The sequence below is a fragment of the Caloenas nicobarica genome, chromosome 1 (assembly GCF_036013445.1).
Source record: "Caloenas nicobarica isolate bCalNic1 chromosome 1, bCalNic1.hap1, whole genome shotgun sequence".
Taxonomy (NCBI): domain Eukaryota; kingdom Metazoa; phylum Chordata; class Aves; order Columbiformes; family Columbidae; genus Caloenas; species Caloenas nicobarica.
In genome coordinates, this window is record NC_088245.1 from 97957749 (window position 1) to 97975169 (window position 17421).

General features: G+C 50.6%; 1 protein-coding gene across 2 annotated transcripts; it reads left to right on the forward strand.

The window, feature by feature from the left end:
- Positions 1-3920: 3920 nt before the first annotated feature.
- SHOX (SHOX homeobox) lies at positions 3921-16272 on the forward strand. 2 transcript variants are annotated; one of them, XM_065647598.1, is made up of 6 exons: positions 3921-3973; positions 6160-6526; positions 9741-9949; positions 14313-14370; positions 14461-14549; positions 16011-16272. In XM_065647598.1, the coding sequence occupies exons 2-6, from the start codon at positions 6253-6255 to the stop codon at positions 16254-16256; spliced, it is 876 nt and encodes a 291-aa protein (XP_065503670.1). In that variant the 5' UTR covers positions 3921-3973; positions 6160-6252; the 3' UTR covers positions 16257-16272. The 2 variants fall into 2 exon arrangements, with proteins under 2 accessions (XP_065503670.1, XP_065503663.1); XM_065647591.1 differs by lacking the exon at positions 3921-3973 and having other exon boundaries at positions 5955-6526.
- Positions 16273-17421: the final 1149 nt, after the last annotated feature.

Below are 17421 nucleotides of genomic sequence, written 5' to 3' on the forward strand. Positions count from 1 at the left end.
TGTAGGAAAGAAGTTAATATACTCAATTATTTTCTGCAAAAGATCATAACATCTGGAAATTGATATCAAATGGTGTACAATCCCTGAGAGACGATAAACTTCCACTGTATAATATTTCCACTAGAAATCTTAATAATCCCATAAATCTTCCCTGTGAATTGGGAAAATGTAACAGTTCATTGAAATGCTCATTGGGAAATAATTGAAAAAATGTAATAGTTCACTGAAATAGTCGTGGGTTTTTTCCTTTCTTTGGTGCTGTTGCTAACTCTGTGCATGTGTGTAAATATTCCTACTTCGTTTTAAAGACATACATGGAATATTCCCTTGAGCGCTGCATACCATAAAATAAAAATATGCCCTTTTGACTTATTAATCATTATTACAGAGTTCAAAATTGCAGCGTCCCTCGCACATTACTGAAGCAGGGAAACAATTCTCTCTGTGTGTATTTTGTCTTGCTAAAATCAGTACAAACTTTACAGCTCGGAACTTTTTTCTTTCTTTTTCTGCGGTTTTTCTGATACACTCTTCCAATTCTGCTCGAGTTATCCAGGGCGACTGAAATCAAGGCGCTACTCGCCCATTATGCTCACCCACTAAATTGTAATTAATTACACGCAAAAGAAATTGCTTATTTTAATTCACCACGTGAATGTTTAATTTTACACAAGTAGATGAGGATTTGAACGCGTCTAGGCTTCCTGTAATGAATATATGAGTAATTAATGTTGCTGGCGATACACGGTTTAAAAAAAAAATAATTGCGATAGAGAAGAGACGTTGTGTGATGTGTGTGTGTGTGTGTGTGTGTGTGTGCGTGAGAGTGCGTGTTTGCATGTGCCTCCGTGTAGGAGAGAGGAGAGCATTTGTGTGTTTTTGTATTGAATTAATGTATCCCTTTGGTTACGTTGCTAGAAGTCGGAATAAAGACAATTAAGCCCTTAGCATTTCTGTCACACTCCATTAATTACTGTAGCCGTTCCATGTCCCGACCGCTTCGTAACATATTCATCAGGTACGGTACCCGTTCAGCAGCCTCAGTCGGGGAAGTAGGCTATTGTTAGTTTAAACTATAGCCTTTCAAGTGTTCTTTATTTTACTTTTCATCCAAGATTGTTTTCCTCTCCTTTAAAAATGTTTTTCTAAAAATAAAACTCAACATAAATGTTTTAAGATTAGATTTGCAGGGAAACAGTTTAATTTTCACCATATGTTGCCCCAGCGGCGTGTAGATTAAAAAAAAAATCTTTCCACTGAAGCTACAAAAAAAAAATAATCTAATATAAAAAAGTATTCTTCCCAATGCGTTTCCCTCCTGTGGGCCGTTTTACGGCCCCCAAATAAATCTTTGAGGTGGCAAGGAGGGAAAAAAAAAAAAAAAGTGCCCTGATGACGGAAAAGCAAGTCCTACCGTAATAATGTCCTTTATTAATATTATAGATGTGTAATGTGCTGGATGGATCAATCATATCCATTCACAATCAGGATTAAGAGAGCCTATTTTAATGAAAATCTATTAGTCTCTCATTTGAGACACGGATGTTGCCTAAATCAATAAACAGCATAAAAGAGAATACGACGCAGGATTCTAAATTAAAAAAAAAAAATCCCATCTATGAAAAGTGTTAAGGCGTCTGTAAAATCCTGAAACCCTCGATCGATACTTATAAATATTTAATTTTTTTTTAAACACAAATTGAAAACCATTAACACTGCATCTATTCTTATTATTAAAACAAATTGTCCTTGGAATTATGTGCTGTGGAAATGGAGCCAGATTGAAAGGGCATCCTCTGAAATATGTTTACTCGCTTTCATGTAAACCAATAAAAATCTGCAGGAGTCTGTAACGTGAGCAGAAAGGTTCGATGTACAATGTCCATGATTACAGTCTCTGAATTAATCACGAGAGAGAGGGAGGGAGGGAGGCTTGGCGATGGGGAGAGAGGACTCAGTTATCTACTCAACAAAATCTTCCTCTTCGGGTTAGCGCTTATTAAAGTGTGGATTAAAACGATGGTTTTTCTATTTGCTTATTTGTTCCAATTCGAACAAAATAAGCTGAAGCGGGGGGCGGAGGGGGGGGGCGAGAGAGGAAATCAGTTTCGCCCTACGTCATACCATGAGTCAATGTACAAATGTAAATTCCTCTTATAAATGTGAAATCCAATACTTTGCCTTGGAAATGCTTAAAGCTAATGCAACGCCTAAACTCATTCATAATTATTCCTCTCGCTTAACGCGCAGAAAAACTCCCAGTGGTCAAGAGATCCCTTCGAAAGCGGAGCAAAAAAACAGCACATGTATTGACACCACGCTAAATAAACGCTCTTCTGCCATACCTGTCCCGGGGCTGTTCCCCGGCAGGGCGAGATTCCCTGCTCGCAAATGTCCCCTCACACTCCTGCCCATTTTTGAGCACTCGGGGCCACCCACGCCCCGCTGCCCTCGGCCGGCAGCCTCTGCGCGCCCCTCCGGGGCCCCGGGGCTTCGGGCGCTGCGGAGAGCGGCAGCCGGGGAGGAGGCGGCGGCCCGGGGCTCGGGTCTGGGAAGGGGACTCAGCCCCGTAAGGGCCGGCGGTGGGGCAAGTGAGGAGACAGGAAAGAAAACGGGCTGGAATGAACGGGACCCCACCCCGCTTTTGCCCAGTTAGGATTCCCAGCAGGGCAGAGGGCTCCTGTCCGGTGACCCGGGGCGACAGGGAGGGAAAAACAGCATATGGGGGTACAGTGCCCCACAGATGACCCAGGAGGACGCGCTACCAGAGGAGCCCTCAACACGCCTCTGATACCCCGTCCTGGGAGGAGCGTAAGGGGGGGTCAGGGAGAGCGGGGTGGCTTGTACCGCGGCAAAGGGGTAACCGGGATGCCGAGTTGAGCCGGGGGCAGCTCCGAGGGGCGCTGGTGAGTCCTTAGTTTTGCGACAGGATCCCAGGAGCTCGGTGACTGCAAGGGAATGAGGTCTGGACGACAGCTCCTCTCCCTCTCTCCCCGCCTCCCTTCATCCCTCCTCCCGAGTCCGTTATCAGGAAGAGCAATAAGTGTAATTCCCCCATGCGCCCGCTGCCAAAATTTGTAGTGAGGTCAAAAATGACCCCCACCTTTGCCCACACCCGCACCACCCTGCCCTAGGTGTCCGCACAGCCGGGGGCTGGGGGACGGGGAGCTGGGGACGCTCCCCGCCTCCCCCTGCTCCCCGCCGCCCCATTGGGATGGGACGGGACGGGCCCGTTATCCCGCGCAAAGCTCCGCGGTGCGGGGAGCGCGCAGTGAGGACGTGCCCGCCCACGGGGCTGCCCGCGCCCCCGCACCCTCCGCCTCCTGCTCCCGCGGAGTGGGGCGGTGGCCGGATCCCCGGGGAAGGTTGCGATTTACACCGCTTTTTCTTTTTTCCTTTTCCCCCTTTCCCTTTCCGGTGCTTTGTTTCTCTTTTCGCTTTCGGAGCGAGTCTGAGGCAAGTTCCCCCCGTCTGCAGGGCTTCCCCCCGGCGGCCTCCCCCGCTGCCGTCGGGGGCGGCGGGTGGCGGCGGTCGCGGACTGCTGCGCAATTTGCGCGCCCCGTGCCTTCCTCGGGCCGAGCTGCGCCCCTGGGACTGCGAGAGCCGGGAGGGTAACCGGCTTTCCCACAGGGAGACCCCGCGCTGCTGGAAAGCGGGAAGGGGGGGGCGGGATGGGGCGTTGGGGAGGCAATAGGGCTTTTTTTACTTCTGTTTTAGGATGCTAGGATTTGCCGCTGTCCTTAGGGGCAGGAGCCCCGGAGGTGGCAGGAGGGACACGGGCGGGTCTCCGGGAGAAGCGCGGCCTCACGCTCGCGTGGGCTGAAGGCGTGGGGCGCGGCGGGGGAGCCGCGGGGAGGAGAGCGGGATGCGAGCGACGGGGAGGAAAGGGAGGGATCCGGCGGAGGGGGATGCAAACTTCGGCAGCTCGGGGAAGCCTAAGAGCACCGTGCCACACCGGGGCTGGGGGAGCTGAGTTAGTAAATATTTATCCTTATTTGCTGTGTGTTGCGGGGGAGGCAGAGGGAGGCTGGGCACCTCGGGGGGGCTTGAGGGGGGGAGATCGATGCCGGGCGAGCCCTAGGGAAAGTTTCCCCGGCGGCCGCTCAACACCAGCGCAGCCCCGCGGAGCCTCTCCACCGCGGGAACGAGTGCTCGTGTCCCTGCGTGTCCATGTGTCCTTAACAGCCTCGCACCGCGCCAACCAGCGTGTGTGACAATCCACCACCCACACACACAGACTGCATGAGAGAGGCACAAGCAGCGTGTCGTGCCGGAATCTTTCTTAGCCATACGTTACTTCCACGTCTATCCTTTGCCTTTATTATTTATGTGGTGCCGTGTGATATACATTAGAGCCTCGGATTTGATTGGCGTTTGCGATGACAAGACCTGTTTGTTAAGTTGTAAGGCTTCCTCGGCTCCCTTACTTGTTAAATGAACTCTGGAGGAAGGATGCCACCGAGACACAGCAATATAATAAATGTCGGGGATATCCGCAGTGCCGAGATCAAATGATCAATCCTTGTCCCATAGATAATCATTTTAAATTCGCACAGGGGGAGATTGATTTTTTTTTAAAGCCCTTTATTAATTGCTTCCTCGATTATTATTTTTCCCCTCCTCCTGTGGAGGTGTTAACTCTGGTGCTGGGGGCACCTTTGGATTAATTAAACGTATTTTTAGCGTTTTAATGTTCTGCTAATTTTCAGAGCAGTCCCACGCTCCCCCGGAAAAGAAACAATGGCCCCTTGCTCCAGTAAGGAGCCTCTTTTGGTTGCGATTCAGAGCAGAGGGTGACGTGATGATGGGCTCTGATTATCTCAAACTCGAGGCGAGGAAATGAGAAGGACGTAAAAAGCCAAACGACCAGAAGACAGAATTCCTCCAAATACCAAATAACCCTTCGCGTTACAGCCCGAGGAGAAGAGACAGAAATAAATAGCTGCGAAGTCGACTCCGCTTGCGGATCAAACGGTGCGGAGAGGCGCTAGAAATGCCGGCGCTGTTATCTGGAGATGGATTTCAGGCAGCTATTCAAGCGCACATAGTAATAATTATTCCGGGAGTACAACAAAAATAACAGCAGCCTCCTAAGAACAAAGTGGGGGCGTTATTGCCAGTCCAATCTTAAATCCGACAGGATATGTTTCGTTAAAAAAAAAAAAAAAGACGATTTAATGCTCTATTTGTCGTGTACGAACCCTCGTGTTAACAAATTACCCCTCTGCTGCACGCAGCAGGGCAGCTTTACATTCAAAGAAACATTTTAGATTTTAATTTTTCCCAACAGTATCTTCAGACGACGTAATAACAGTAAACAAGAAAACAGAATCTGCAATGTTTACACGCATCTGGAGAGCCCCCCTACCTATGGATAACCCCCTTCCAGCCAAGCAACTCCCTCCAAATCCTCCGAACACACCGACACGGATCTCCGCGACACCTCGCAACTTGTTTAACTGCAACACACGTCCCCCTCCGCGCACCCACCCACCCGCCAGAACAGGCAACACTTTCAAAACAGCATTTTTGGTTCGCTGATTATTTTGACCATTTAATTAAGCGAAATTAGCTAAATAGCAAATCAGGTAGCATTTCCAATGATTACAACAAATGCACATCTCCGGCTTTTTATTCATTACCTTTTTTATTGAACACTCATTTTCTTTTCCTCTTGACAGCGATACATTTAATTGCAGGAACACGGTTATTTGATTAGCTGTGGGTCCGCTTTTACTCACAGTGTTGCCACGCACAGGATGTCCTTACAATCAATTAAGTCTTCCTCGACTTTCATTTCTGCAACCCCTTTACAGAATGCAGATACCTATTTTCATGTTTTCCTCTTCGCCCCCCCCCCCTTTTATTCCTCTCTCTCCCTCCTTCTCTCTCTCTCTCTCCCCCTCTTTTTCTCTTTTGCCTCTTTGCGTCCCTAAATCAAGGTGCAAAGATGCCAAACAGTGATGAAATGAAAAGAAAGCCAATTGCTGGACTGAGGTGGGGGAGATAGCTGCTAGGAGTCCGCCTGCGACTATGGAGCAGTCAGTAATTGCTGGAGACAGGGAGAGCTGGGGGTTGGGCTGAGGTAGCCATGTATAAATAGTGTGATCTCAAATTGAAAGGCATAAATAACAGCAGGAGTGATCTAACCCTATACAGCCCATCTTCTACGTGCAAAAACAGCGTGCGGAGGACGGCCACATCTTCGACTGAAAATAAGTGGATCTCTGTGGATAAGATCACCGGGCAGCCATGGAAGAACTTACGGCTTTTGTATCCAAATCTTTTGACCAGAAAAGCAAAGAGAGCAGCAGCGGTAGTGGCAGCAGCAACAAGAAGGAGACGATCACGTACAGGGAAGTTTTGGAGAGTGGGTTGGCTCGCTCTAGGGAGCTTGGAAACTCTGACTCTAACCTGCAGGACATGACCGAGAGCAGCAACCATTGCCCGGTGCATCTTTTCAAAGACCATGTAGAGAGCGACAAGGACAAACTCAAGGAGTTCAGCACGGGCAGGACGGCAGAAGGTAAGATCGGAGCTGGGAGCCCTCCGCCCCGCGACCCTCGCCGGCAGCCCCGGCCCCCTCCCTGGCCTCCCCCGCCGCCCCCGGCGTTCCGCAGCGGGGTGAACCGGCCACCGCGGCCCCGGCCCCGGTGGGGTGAGCGGGCTTGCCTCCCGCATCTTGCCTCCCTCCTCCGGCTGCCTCTCTCCCGCAGCGGCGGAAACATACGCTTACAAACACATACGCCTGCATGTGTAACGTGAACATAACCGTGAAAAATAAGTCGCAACTTCGGTCCTCCCACTCCCTATCCCCGCCAGGCCCCTTTCACATCCGAAATCGATCGGGTACGTTAGGCGTTCACTCGCCCGGGGGAATGGGGCAGCGCAGGGCGTCAGACATTTTTGTCTATTTGTGTATTTTTGTACGAGGAAACCTCGTCCAGGGAGTTTTTACGTCTCAGAAGACCTGTTCTTCCTGCTTCCGGGCCGTCAGGATGCTGCTGCTTCTTCTGGGAGAAAGCTGGAAGTGGAGAGGGCTTTCCCTGGACATTTTGTCTGGTGTCGGTCAGCCTGTCCTAGTCAGAGGCTGCAGCCGGCGAGGAGGAGGAGGAAAGGAGCCTGGCTGTGGGGGAGCTCCCTGGGCCCGGGCGAGACGGAGCATCCCTGCGAGACAGGCACTGGCGGGCCCTGCCGCCCGGTCTCTCGGTCCCCTGTCTGCCCTTCTCACCTGGGCCAGGGCAGCTCCGCATCCTCCCGGGCTGCGGGGACCGCCGGCCTGGGGGTAAAACGCCATTCCTTCTCTTAGCGGAAATAAAATTCAAATTAAAAATTATTTTTAAGCCGAGCAAGCTAAAACCCTCGCATAGGGTCGCAGGGGAAGGAGAAAATAAAGAGGGCGGGAGGGATTAGAAAGTTGAGAAAGTGTCTCTAGGCAAGTTAGACAGGTGGACCTGCCTGGGGAGCTACTGGCTAGCTTGGGGTAATAAAAAACGGTTAATAGGTTGGGGAACAACAACCAGTCTTTCAGCTGTTTCCTACCTTTTGATCTTGTTTAATATAAAAAGGCAATTTAATTTACAGCCCAAACGCTTATTTAATATCCTCCTCTCTTCCACACCCTCCCCAAACAGAAGGACGGGGTATAATCACATATTAGGGTACCCGTATTTCTGCACAAGATCAGTACTGCTGATTTTCCTTCTCTGGTCAAGAGATGTTTTTAAAAAATGAAAGCAAGGCACCCTCCAGGAAAAGAAAAATCTAAAAAAAAAAAAAAAAAAAGAACGAAAAAAATCTCTGCTACCCCACCTTTTCCCTGTGTATCGAAATTCTGGCTTGTATGTTTAGCTAATCTAATCTATGGAGAGGGGCTGGGGGTGGGGATGGAAGGGAGGAGTTGGAAAGAGCTGAGATGCTTGTGACAGTTTAAATTCATGCCAGGTTTCAGTCTAATTTCAACTGATTCCGGCGTGTGATTTCAGTCCCACCGATATGCTAGTTAATATTTTATACCTATCACGGACATGCTGTAACCTCGGATCTCTGAAAGCAGACAGAGCTTTTGAACGCGCCTAGTTTTCCGTGGGCATCTGTTGGGTTAGCACCCTCGTCTTTTCATAGGGGTTCTCCTCACAGGAGAAATGCGAAAAAAATGCCATTAAAACCAACGAGCGAACACCCCCTTTCGGAGGCCAGACCCTTCTCAAAGTTTTATACAGCCGATATCCAGCCCGGAGTCGGAGACGGGAAGCCCGGAGGAGCGATTACGGCCAGGGACGCTTTTCATTTCGGAAGTGAAAACGAGCACTTCGGCTTCAGTCCCCGTCTGGCTGAAGCACAGATGCAGTTCAGGACTTTTTATTACGTTCAATTAACTTACGATTTGCAGCTAGCCATTTGCATTTTGAGATGCCCCTAAGTGTATAGGGTAATATATATGTGCATGCGCACATTTTTGTGTGCGTGTACATACATATATATATGTATATACAAACACACTACATGTGTATTTGATGAGGGGAAAGGGTTTTAATTCCGGATCATCTGCAGATGTGGCTTCCTCCAACCCCAGACCTGCACAGAAGGTGAAGCAGGACAAAGGAGGCAGCTGGGGGAGGTTTGTCCCGGGACTCCGCCGATGCCCCCGCTGGTTGCCCACCCCAGCGGGGCGCCCCGGTCAGGCAGGGGATCCCGGGGAACCGTTTCAGCCTCCAGAGGTGCCTCTTACTCCAGCACCTCTCCTCTTTCGTTACAGAGATTTAAAAGACGACCGACGATTTAGGTTGCCTTGCATTAAGGATGGGGTGGCGGGCGGCGGGGTGGAGAAGAAAGCAAAAAGGAGGAAAGAAAGCTGTAAAGCCAAAACACGAAATCCCCCCCTCCTCCTCCAAGACCAAAAGGGGCAACTGTTTTCCTCGCTGCTTCCCAGCCCTTCTCCCCTCTGCCCGGGACAAGCGGCTGCCTCCGGTCGCAAGATCGTCCCGAGCCCTGTGGGGCTCCATGAGGATGGGGGGGGCGGTGTTTGCTCTTTCGGAGGGGTTGGAAAGCACCCACGGTCCTTGAACCCGCTCCTCCCGCGCCGGGCCGTGCAGGCCCGCCGCCTCGGGGGTTTCGTACGCTGGCAGGTATTTTGGAGGAAGGAGGGGTGATAAGGGGGAGAGGGACGGACGGTGTCTGTCTCAGGCCCATGGAAAGTTTCTTTTCACGAGGCAAATGTTTCCGCCGTGGCTTCACCATGACAGCGGTGGGGAGCTTCTTGCATAACCCTCTGTACTTCGGGACAAAACGGCGACGGAGAAACCCCTTCCTCCGCCTCTTTCTACTGCCTGGAGGTATCGGGGGCCAGATGGTTTCCCTATCAGCCCCGTCCCCAAACTGCCCGTGCCAACCAGCTGCACGATTTCCTCCTCATGCTGGAAAGAAAAGAAAATTATATTTATATATATGGTTTTTCTGATGGGGCATCATCTAGGCAAGGCAGCGTTGACCCCTCCCTCAGCCCGACTGAACTTCCCCGGCCCGGTCCCCGGCCCCTCTCGCCCCTCTGGCCTGCCGGGGCCGGCCTGGGGACCCCCCTCCCGCCCTCCGGTTGCCTTTGCAGGTTACGCTGAGTTTGGGGACGAAATGAGGGGAGGACTAAGAGAGAGGAGTGGGAAGACCCCCGGGTGCTGAGGGAAGAAACTTCAGAGAGGTATGATGGGAGGCTCAGTATCGTTTTCGCTTCCCCCTCCCGGCAGGGATCTACGAGTGCAAAGAGAAGAGGGATGATGTGAAGTCAGAAGATGAAGATGGACAGACCAAGCTCAAACAAAGGAGAAGCAGAACCAATTTCACACTAGAGCAGCTGAATGAGCTGGAAAGACTTTTTGATGAGACTCACTATCCGGATGCCTTCATGAGGGAGGAACTAAGCCAGAGGCTGGGACTGTCTGAAGCTAGGGTTCAGGTAAGAGAAAGGCTCTGTTCCTGGAAACGTCCTCACCTCACTTCCTAACTGCCAGCGGATCCTAGCACAGTGCCCCGTTTCATCCAAAGCGGGGAGGTGAAGGCAGAGACGACACGTGTGATGGGGAAGCTGTTTGCAACTCCGCTGTACCTGTCCTGCCAAACAATAATTCTGCACTGTGAATATCTGCCCGTGCCTTGCATTTCCTGGGAAAGTGGTTTAATTTTTTTTTTTTGGGGGGGGGGGGGCGGGATGGGATGGAGGGATAGTGTTGGTGATAGTGGTGACATGTCTCTTAATAACTGAGCAACTTCCTATTTTTTTTTAAATTATTGTAGTTTTCATTGCAAATGTGACAGTAACTCTCCCTTAATCCTCACCTTCTTTCTCTTGCCCTCCCCCCCCACCCCGCACCCGCATTTCTTTTATGGGACCCTTATGTTAAAAAAAGAAAAAGAAAAAAGCCCAGAAAACAATCGCCGTGAATAAGGCTAGACGGTTTGGGTGCTGAGGGACGGGATTAGCCAGAGGCAGAGGAAAAGTGCCCCCTCTGATTCGCGCAGCAAGCGTATGAATGCATGGCACCCCATCTGGTGGACTCTCCCCCCGTCCCTCCCATCACGTTTCAGAGACAGCTAAATACCAATTAGCCTTCGAAACCTTGAAAACAGGCCCGGTTGTTGTAGTTTCGGAGCCACCAGAGACGTCTCTTTGGGTGCTTCCACATCGATTACTTTAAAATTCGATTTTCGGTTTGATGCAGGGGAAAAATACACATCCCCCCTCCCCACCTTAAGCCACTTGAGAATGCATCCCCAAAACAGCTATCACGTAAAAAACCCTAACCTAGAAATAATTTATAGGAGCAACCTGTGGCTCCCTGAGCAGGCCTAGAGCAGGAGAAACCTGAAGGAAATCTCTTCTTAGGTTATAACTCTGTGCTTGGGCTAACAGACCCAAACCAAAACCCAAGAAGAAAATGTCACCCAGTGAACCCGTCCACTGAACAAAACGCCGTCATACCCTGGAGATAAGAGACGCGCATGCATATGTATATCTGTCTACACGTGTTCGCGTGGGTACACAAAGGTGTGTGTGTGGTTATATCGGCATAATTGGACGTCACCGGTCCCCGTGCCTATTCCCATCAGAGTGGGAAGACAAGAAAAAAGAGGGGTCTTCTTGTCCCCCTCCTTAACATTGACCCACGGTGGAAAGCAAACAGGCAGGACCCCGCTGCTCCTGGACCCGCTCAGCAAGACTTTGCCTGAGTAAGCGACTATCTCGCTTTAAACAACGGCCTCCTGGAGGCATTTCCCGAAATAAATGGAGTTTTCCCTTTTTTTTGTTTCTTTTTTTTGTTTGTTTGTTTGGGTTTTTTTGTTTTGTTTTAATTTTTGTTAGTCTCCTTTCTCCCCTCATCTCTTGCCTCTCTCTGTATAAACCGAGCTGGATGAGGGATAGTGCCGGGCACATGACTTAGAAAGGGTGGCTTGCAGGGAATATTGCAGGGGTTCAGAGTGCTGCTGGCCTACTTTCTCCTGGAAGATTGATCTAACCACACCATATAAATTAATGAAAAGATTAAACTTTTGCTGAAGGGGACATCAACTCTTATGTCATCTTCCCAGATCTTCTTACTTGGGCTCTGTAATATCTTTCCAAGGCCTTGATGTACTGTTTCTATAAAAATAAATTACTTGTAATTGAATTCTGCACTCTTTCTTTCAAGTACTTTATTACTGAGCAGCACCTTAACAGGATGTTCATACTTACAGGAAAATTGGTGCTTCAAGTGCTTACAGATCTTAAAACAGAACACCCCCCAAAAAAAAAAGATACTGTTTCAGGCAGAGATTATGAGATAAAAAAATGAATTTAATAATCTTACAAAAGAGGTTTGAATGAGTATAAAGCTAGAAATAAAAGAAATATCAAGAGGTAAAAGAGGAGAAATGGATAATTAATTAGGAAGTAAGCAGAGAGCTTGACATCCATCAAGAAATGGAAGCGGGAAAAAAAGAAGGCAAAAGCGGGAAAATGGAAAGGGCTTTTTTAATACTTTCAGTATTGTTCTCTAATTCCTATCTGAACCGCTTGTCCCTTGCTGTTAAAGGATATAGTTTCAATTTAGTGTGGAAATTTGCTGTAAATAAATTGAAGCTCCTATGGTAGCTAGTCCTTATTAACCTTTTATTTTTAGTGTTGTACTGGAAACTCATATCACCCAGCTGTCAGGGTTATAATTGAAAGTTATGAGACCATAGTGAGGAGCAGGCAGTAATTCAATTACAACAAATATCTTTGGGTTTATGGTGCAGGGCTAAATTAAATGTCATTATTCACTGTCTCTAATGGAAATCAAAAGGAAATCAGATTAGAGCATTTGTGAAAGAAATCACTGAGTGATCCTTAATGAAGAAATAACTGTCTAAAACAGTGTACTGTGCTTTACTTAGCATATTCAAGACTAATTGGAATTGATCGTGAATCACACCAAGCCTGATTTATTATCGCTTAACGCAGTGGCTAATTCATCACTTTTATTCCTCATAACCTTATTTTTTCATAGCTGAAGGGAAAGGGCACTTCGTTTTCCAGATTTAAATATAATTTCTGTTTGAAAGATGTTCTGATTTGCAAGAGAAGTTGTTTAAACGCTGCTTAAATTCCTCCTGACAATTTATACTCCTTTGGGGTGGAGCGGGGGTGGGGGGGAGTGGGGAACACGCACAAGGAGATTTCCTGCAAGGATTTACAACCGTAAAAAAATGTAATATCGTCGCTGCTTGCGATGATATTTTGCATGCTTTTTTTTTTTAATATAAATCTCTAACGGCCCGGTTAAAAGGAGAAGCGTTCCGTGTTGTTAATATTTGCGTCTTGCTCGTACGGAAAAAAAAAGAGGCTTGTGCTGTGCTGTGCATTTCAGGGCAGCGAGGCGGCAACGAGCCGGCCCGGGCTGGGGAGCCAGATGCCGGGTTAGGGTGGGGAGGGCTGCGCTAGCAGAGGCTGACGAGGAGCGTCGGTCGGTCGGTCCGTCGGTCGGTCGGTCCGTCGGTCGGTCCGTTCGTACTCGCAGCGCCCCGCCGCCTCCCGCTCGCTGAGCGCTCTCCCTCGGCCACCCTAGGCAGGACAAATAGTGCTCCAAATCAGAGAAGGCCGATTCCTACTTAAGAAAATCACTTAGGTACCCGAGGTAATTAATGCCTTTGGAAGCCTTTCTTTGCACTAATTACTCTGTTGTAAATGACCATCATTAAGGCAATTGAAGAAAGCTTGAAGGGAAAATTTGATGTAGGAAGTGCAGTTAGTATTAATTAACCGTATGATCTCTTGGCAAGTGCAAGAACATCAAAGGTTGTAGGTGTTTACTTAACTACAAGATTTTATCAGCTGTGAAAGTCAATGTTTGTCCGTATTCGGTAGGTTTTGGTGTAAGGATAAGGATCCGCAAAATATTTTGGTCTGTGCCTCTGCCGATCCTTTGGGGAGAGCTGCTTAACCAAGCACGTCGGAAGGGGGAAAGTAATAAGGTCTGAAATGCCCCTGGAAAAGAGGCAGGGGAGGAGCAGCAGCAACTGCAAGTTCTGCGCTTGTTTCAGTCAGAACGGCTGGAAGTGGGGCAGGATTATTGGATTACAGGCGTTTCTCGAGTAGGTACAAGAGCACTTATTTGAATCACAGCATGCAAAGATGTTGCTCTTGTCTGTCCAGAGGTTTACCGAAGCGTGTTTTTGTTTTCTTTTCACGTTTGGGGAAAGGGGGATGATTCAGCCCCTTTTGTGCAAGTTCAGTATCTCGCATCTTCTCGGAGATTTTACTCGTTTCCAAACCCACCTTGGGGGCAGACGGTCCTGTCGCTTAAGGACCAGACCCCGGAGTCTGAGCAGGTCCACGCTGGCTGTTCCCGGCATGTTTAACGTGTGACTGGAAAGGGAGCGAGGATCCCAACCGGTCTGCGTGTGGGCTTATTTGAAATGAGAGTGGGAGCGACCCCTCGCTCCAGATAGGTGGCACAAGGACCGCCACGGCCAGCCCGTGGGACACGGGGCCTCGGAGACTCGGTGCGAAGCGGCCGGGTCCCCGTCTCTCCAGCTGCGAGGGTTTTGATCTCCCAGGTTCAGCTCCCGCTGAGAAACCACACCAAAAAGCAGGACCTCCCCAAACAGCCCCACCGCAGCATATAGAGGGGCTCACTCCCCCCAGAGTTGAGCTCTTCCCCTCAGCTGCTCCCGAGGAGGGACCCCAGCAAAGTTGTGCGGAGTCCCCAGCCCTTCATCCCTAGCCCCTGAGACAGTCCTCTCTTAGCAGCTGTCTAGTCTACCTCCATTTTTGTTTCTTTTTTGTTTTCTTTTCACAGGTCTGGTTTCAGAACAGGAGAGCAAAGTGCCGAAAGCAGGAAAACCAGATGCACAAAGGTGGGTAAGGGGTGCGGGCCGGCCGAGAAGCGGCGGCCACGGACCCCCGGGCCGGCTTCGCCGCTCACCCGGCCCTGTCTCTCCCCGCAGGTGTGATCCTGGGAACCGCCAGCCATTTAGACGCCTGTAGAGTGGCCCCCTATGTGAATATGGGAGCCCTGAGGATGCCTTTCCAACAGGTAGTTAGCTTCGGGTTTGTTTTCCTTTCCCCGGCAAGCTCCGACCCCCGTTCGTTTGCACGAGAGGAAGCCGGACACTTTTACAAGTGCCATTTATATAGAAGTTGGCACGTATTAAAAACAGGCTGTAAAACTTCGTGAAGGAGCCCCCGTCCGGCTGCCGGGAGCTCAGCGCCCCTCGGGGCCGGGGAGGGGGCCGAGCGGGGGGTCCCGCGGCCCCGGGAGGCGCCGCCGGTGCTACGGGTTCCCCCGCTGCCGTTGCGACGGGCTGGTACACGGCCCCGGGGCTGGCCTCCCGGAGACGCACCGTCTTCCTGGTGCAGGCAGGGCCGGTGGTCGCCCGGACAAGTGCGTGGACGGAGCGTCGAGGCCCAGAGCCGGCCGGGGAGCTTCGGTCCCCCTCGGAGCTGTGCCCGGCGCCGCAGAGCGCTGCGGGAGGGTCTCCCACCCGGTGGGCGAAACTACGAAGGGGAAGAACTGTGCGGACCCTTGCCCTCTCGTTCTCCCCCAACTTCTCAGGCAGGCTGTCGAGGTCTGGCCTTTTCCGACGGATGCGGCCGCCCAGGAGGTGGGGAGGCTTCTCCCCGAGGCGCCGCCGCCGTGCCGGCCAGCAGGGACCGGGGTAGTGGCGGAGCGTAGGCTCCAGGGTCGGGTCCTTCACCCAGCTAGGCAGAGACCCCAGGGCAAGGCGCTGGGGGAAACCGGGACGAGGGAGATGAAATTCCGTCCCGCTTCCTGCCACCTCTCGCCGCCGCTTCTAACTCTCCCCTTCCCACTCCTTTTTTTTTTTTTTTTTTTTTTTTTTTTTTTTTTTTTTTGTCAATTAATCGGGGAATCGATTTTTCCCAGCCCAAAGGGACCCTCCACCACCTTCTCCATCTCAGAGACACGTGGAGCTGACAGATTAATTGTATTGATTTTTAAAAAGACATATTTGGACCAAAATAATTAAATACATAAATAAACTCCCCCCCACCCCTCCTCGAACCTACCCGGAGCTGAAATCTCTCAGTCAACCCAAGGTGTTTGTGTAGGTCGAGAAAGCTCCAAAGCAAACACCAACCCAGTATATGAGGGACCCGTGGCCAAAGAGTTTTTAGCAACGTATAAACAAACATCCCTGGAAAAAAATTATATAAAAAAAATTAGCTATTTAGCGCTTGTTGGCGCCCGTCCATTTGGCCTATTTTTTTTTTTTTTTTTTTTTTTTTTTTTAATATGAGAGAGGGTTAAGAATGTCTCTGTGCCTCTGGGTAAGCGTGGAGCGGAGATTTGCTGCGCTGCGCGCCTGCCCCGCCCCTGCGTGCGGGGGGCTCCGCTAAAAAGTTGCTCTTTCAGCCGCCGGGCTCCCGGAAAGGGTCGAGGCAGAGGTGGATGGGTGGGTGGATGGGTGGGTGGGTGGGTGCGGGGCGGTTCCGTGTCCGTGGGGCTGACGCCGTGTCTCTGCCACCGCCGACCCAGGTCCAGGCGCAGCTGCAGCTGGAGGGCGTGGCCCACGCGCACCCGCACCTGCACCCGCACCTGGCGGCCCACGCTCCCTACCTGATGTTCCCGCCGCCGCCCTTCGGGCTGCCCATCGCCTCCCTGGCCGAGTCCGCCTCCGCCGCCGCCGTGGTGGCCGCCGCCGCCAAGAGCAACAGCAAGAACTCCAGCATCGCCGACCTGCGGCTGAAGGCCCGCAAGCACGCCGAGGCCCTGGGGCTCTGACACGCTTCGGCCGAGATCCCCCCCGTCCCACCCCGCCCCGGGTGCCCGCGGCGGGCGGGCGTGTGTGTGTGTGTGACCCGCACGGACCGCCGCTCCGCACCCCCGCTCCTCCGCCTCCCCGGCCGCAGGCGAGCGGCCCTGCCGCCTTCTCTCGGTTTTGTTCTTTTTTTTTTTTTTTTCTTTTTGTTTTGTTTTGTTTTGTTTGTTTGTTTTTTATTTCTTTCCCCTCTCCCAAGGTCTGCGAGCGCTCGGCGGCAGCCTCCTCCGGCCGCTTTTCCTCGACCTCTCGCCCCCAGAGACTTCGGCGGCCGGCGGAGCCGGGCGAAGAGGGAGGCCCCGGCGACCGTTGGAGGCCGTTGGCGGCCGTTGGTGCCGTGTGACACGGTGGGGGACTCTCTGCCCGCCGCAGGGCGAGGGCGCCCGGCTGCCGCCTCGGGCACACGGACACACACACACGCAGCAAACCCGCACCCACGAGTCAGAGACTCCGCGGAGGATAAAGTAGGTGGGAGGAGGGAGCAAGGAGAGTTAAAAACAAAAACAAAAACAAAAAACCAAACCATCCCAACACACACACACAAAGGAAAAAAAAAAAAAAAGAAGGAAACGATCTCTAAATTATGTTAATCTGTGAACATTGGGGACGCTTTGGATTTTTGACCCTGGCAAAAGTGATCGCTCCAGCATAACGTCATCTGCTGCTGTCAGTTTTGCTACCTTGTGCATGTGTCTAGCTAAAACACGTTTTGAAGATCAGAAATATATTAGAATGAAACTAAACAAAACAAATAGTAATAATAATAAATAATAAATCCTTGGGGCTGGTCTCCATTAAAGATGACATTTCTTTGTTGCCAACAGTATTATTTCACTGCCATGAATCTCTTCCATCACTGAGGAGCTGCTGCAGAACTGGTTTGAATTTAATGTGGAATTTCAGATCTGAGGCAAGGCAGTTTTTTTTTTTTTTCTTTCCTTAAAAAAAAAAAGCAGCAATAACAAAAAATGTGCGTCTCAAATGGCTATGTCCTTTGAAAGGAGAAAAAGAGAGAGACTAGAATTTACTAATCATTAGTGCTAACTTGAAAGATGGGAACAATAAGAAATGCGCCTGTTTTGCCAGAATCACCTGAACTCAATAAGATGCATTGTGCCATAGAAACAG

Coding starts and splice junctions, on each gene's coding strand:
- SHOX (XM_065647598.1), top strand. CDS start 6,253: ATGGAAGAACTTACGGCTTTTGTATCCAAATCTTTTGACCAGAAAAGC. Junction 14,371..14,460: donor GGAAAACCAGATGCACAAAG/GTGGGTAAGGGG, acceptor CTCTCCCCGCAG/GTGTGATCCTGGGAACCGCC. Junction 14,550..16,010: donor TGAGGATGCCTTTCCAACAG/GTAGTTAGCTTC, acceptor CCGCCGACCCAG/GTCCAGGCGCAGCTGCAGCT.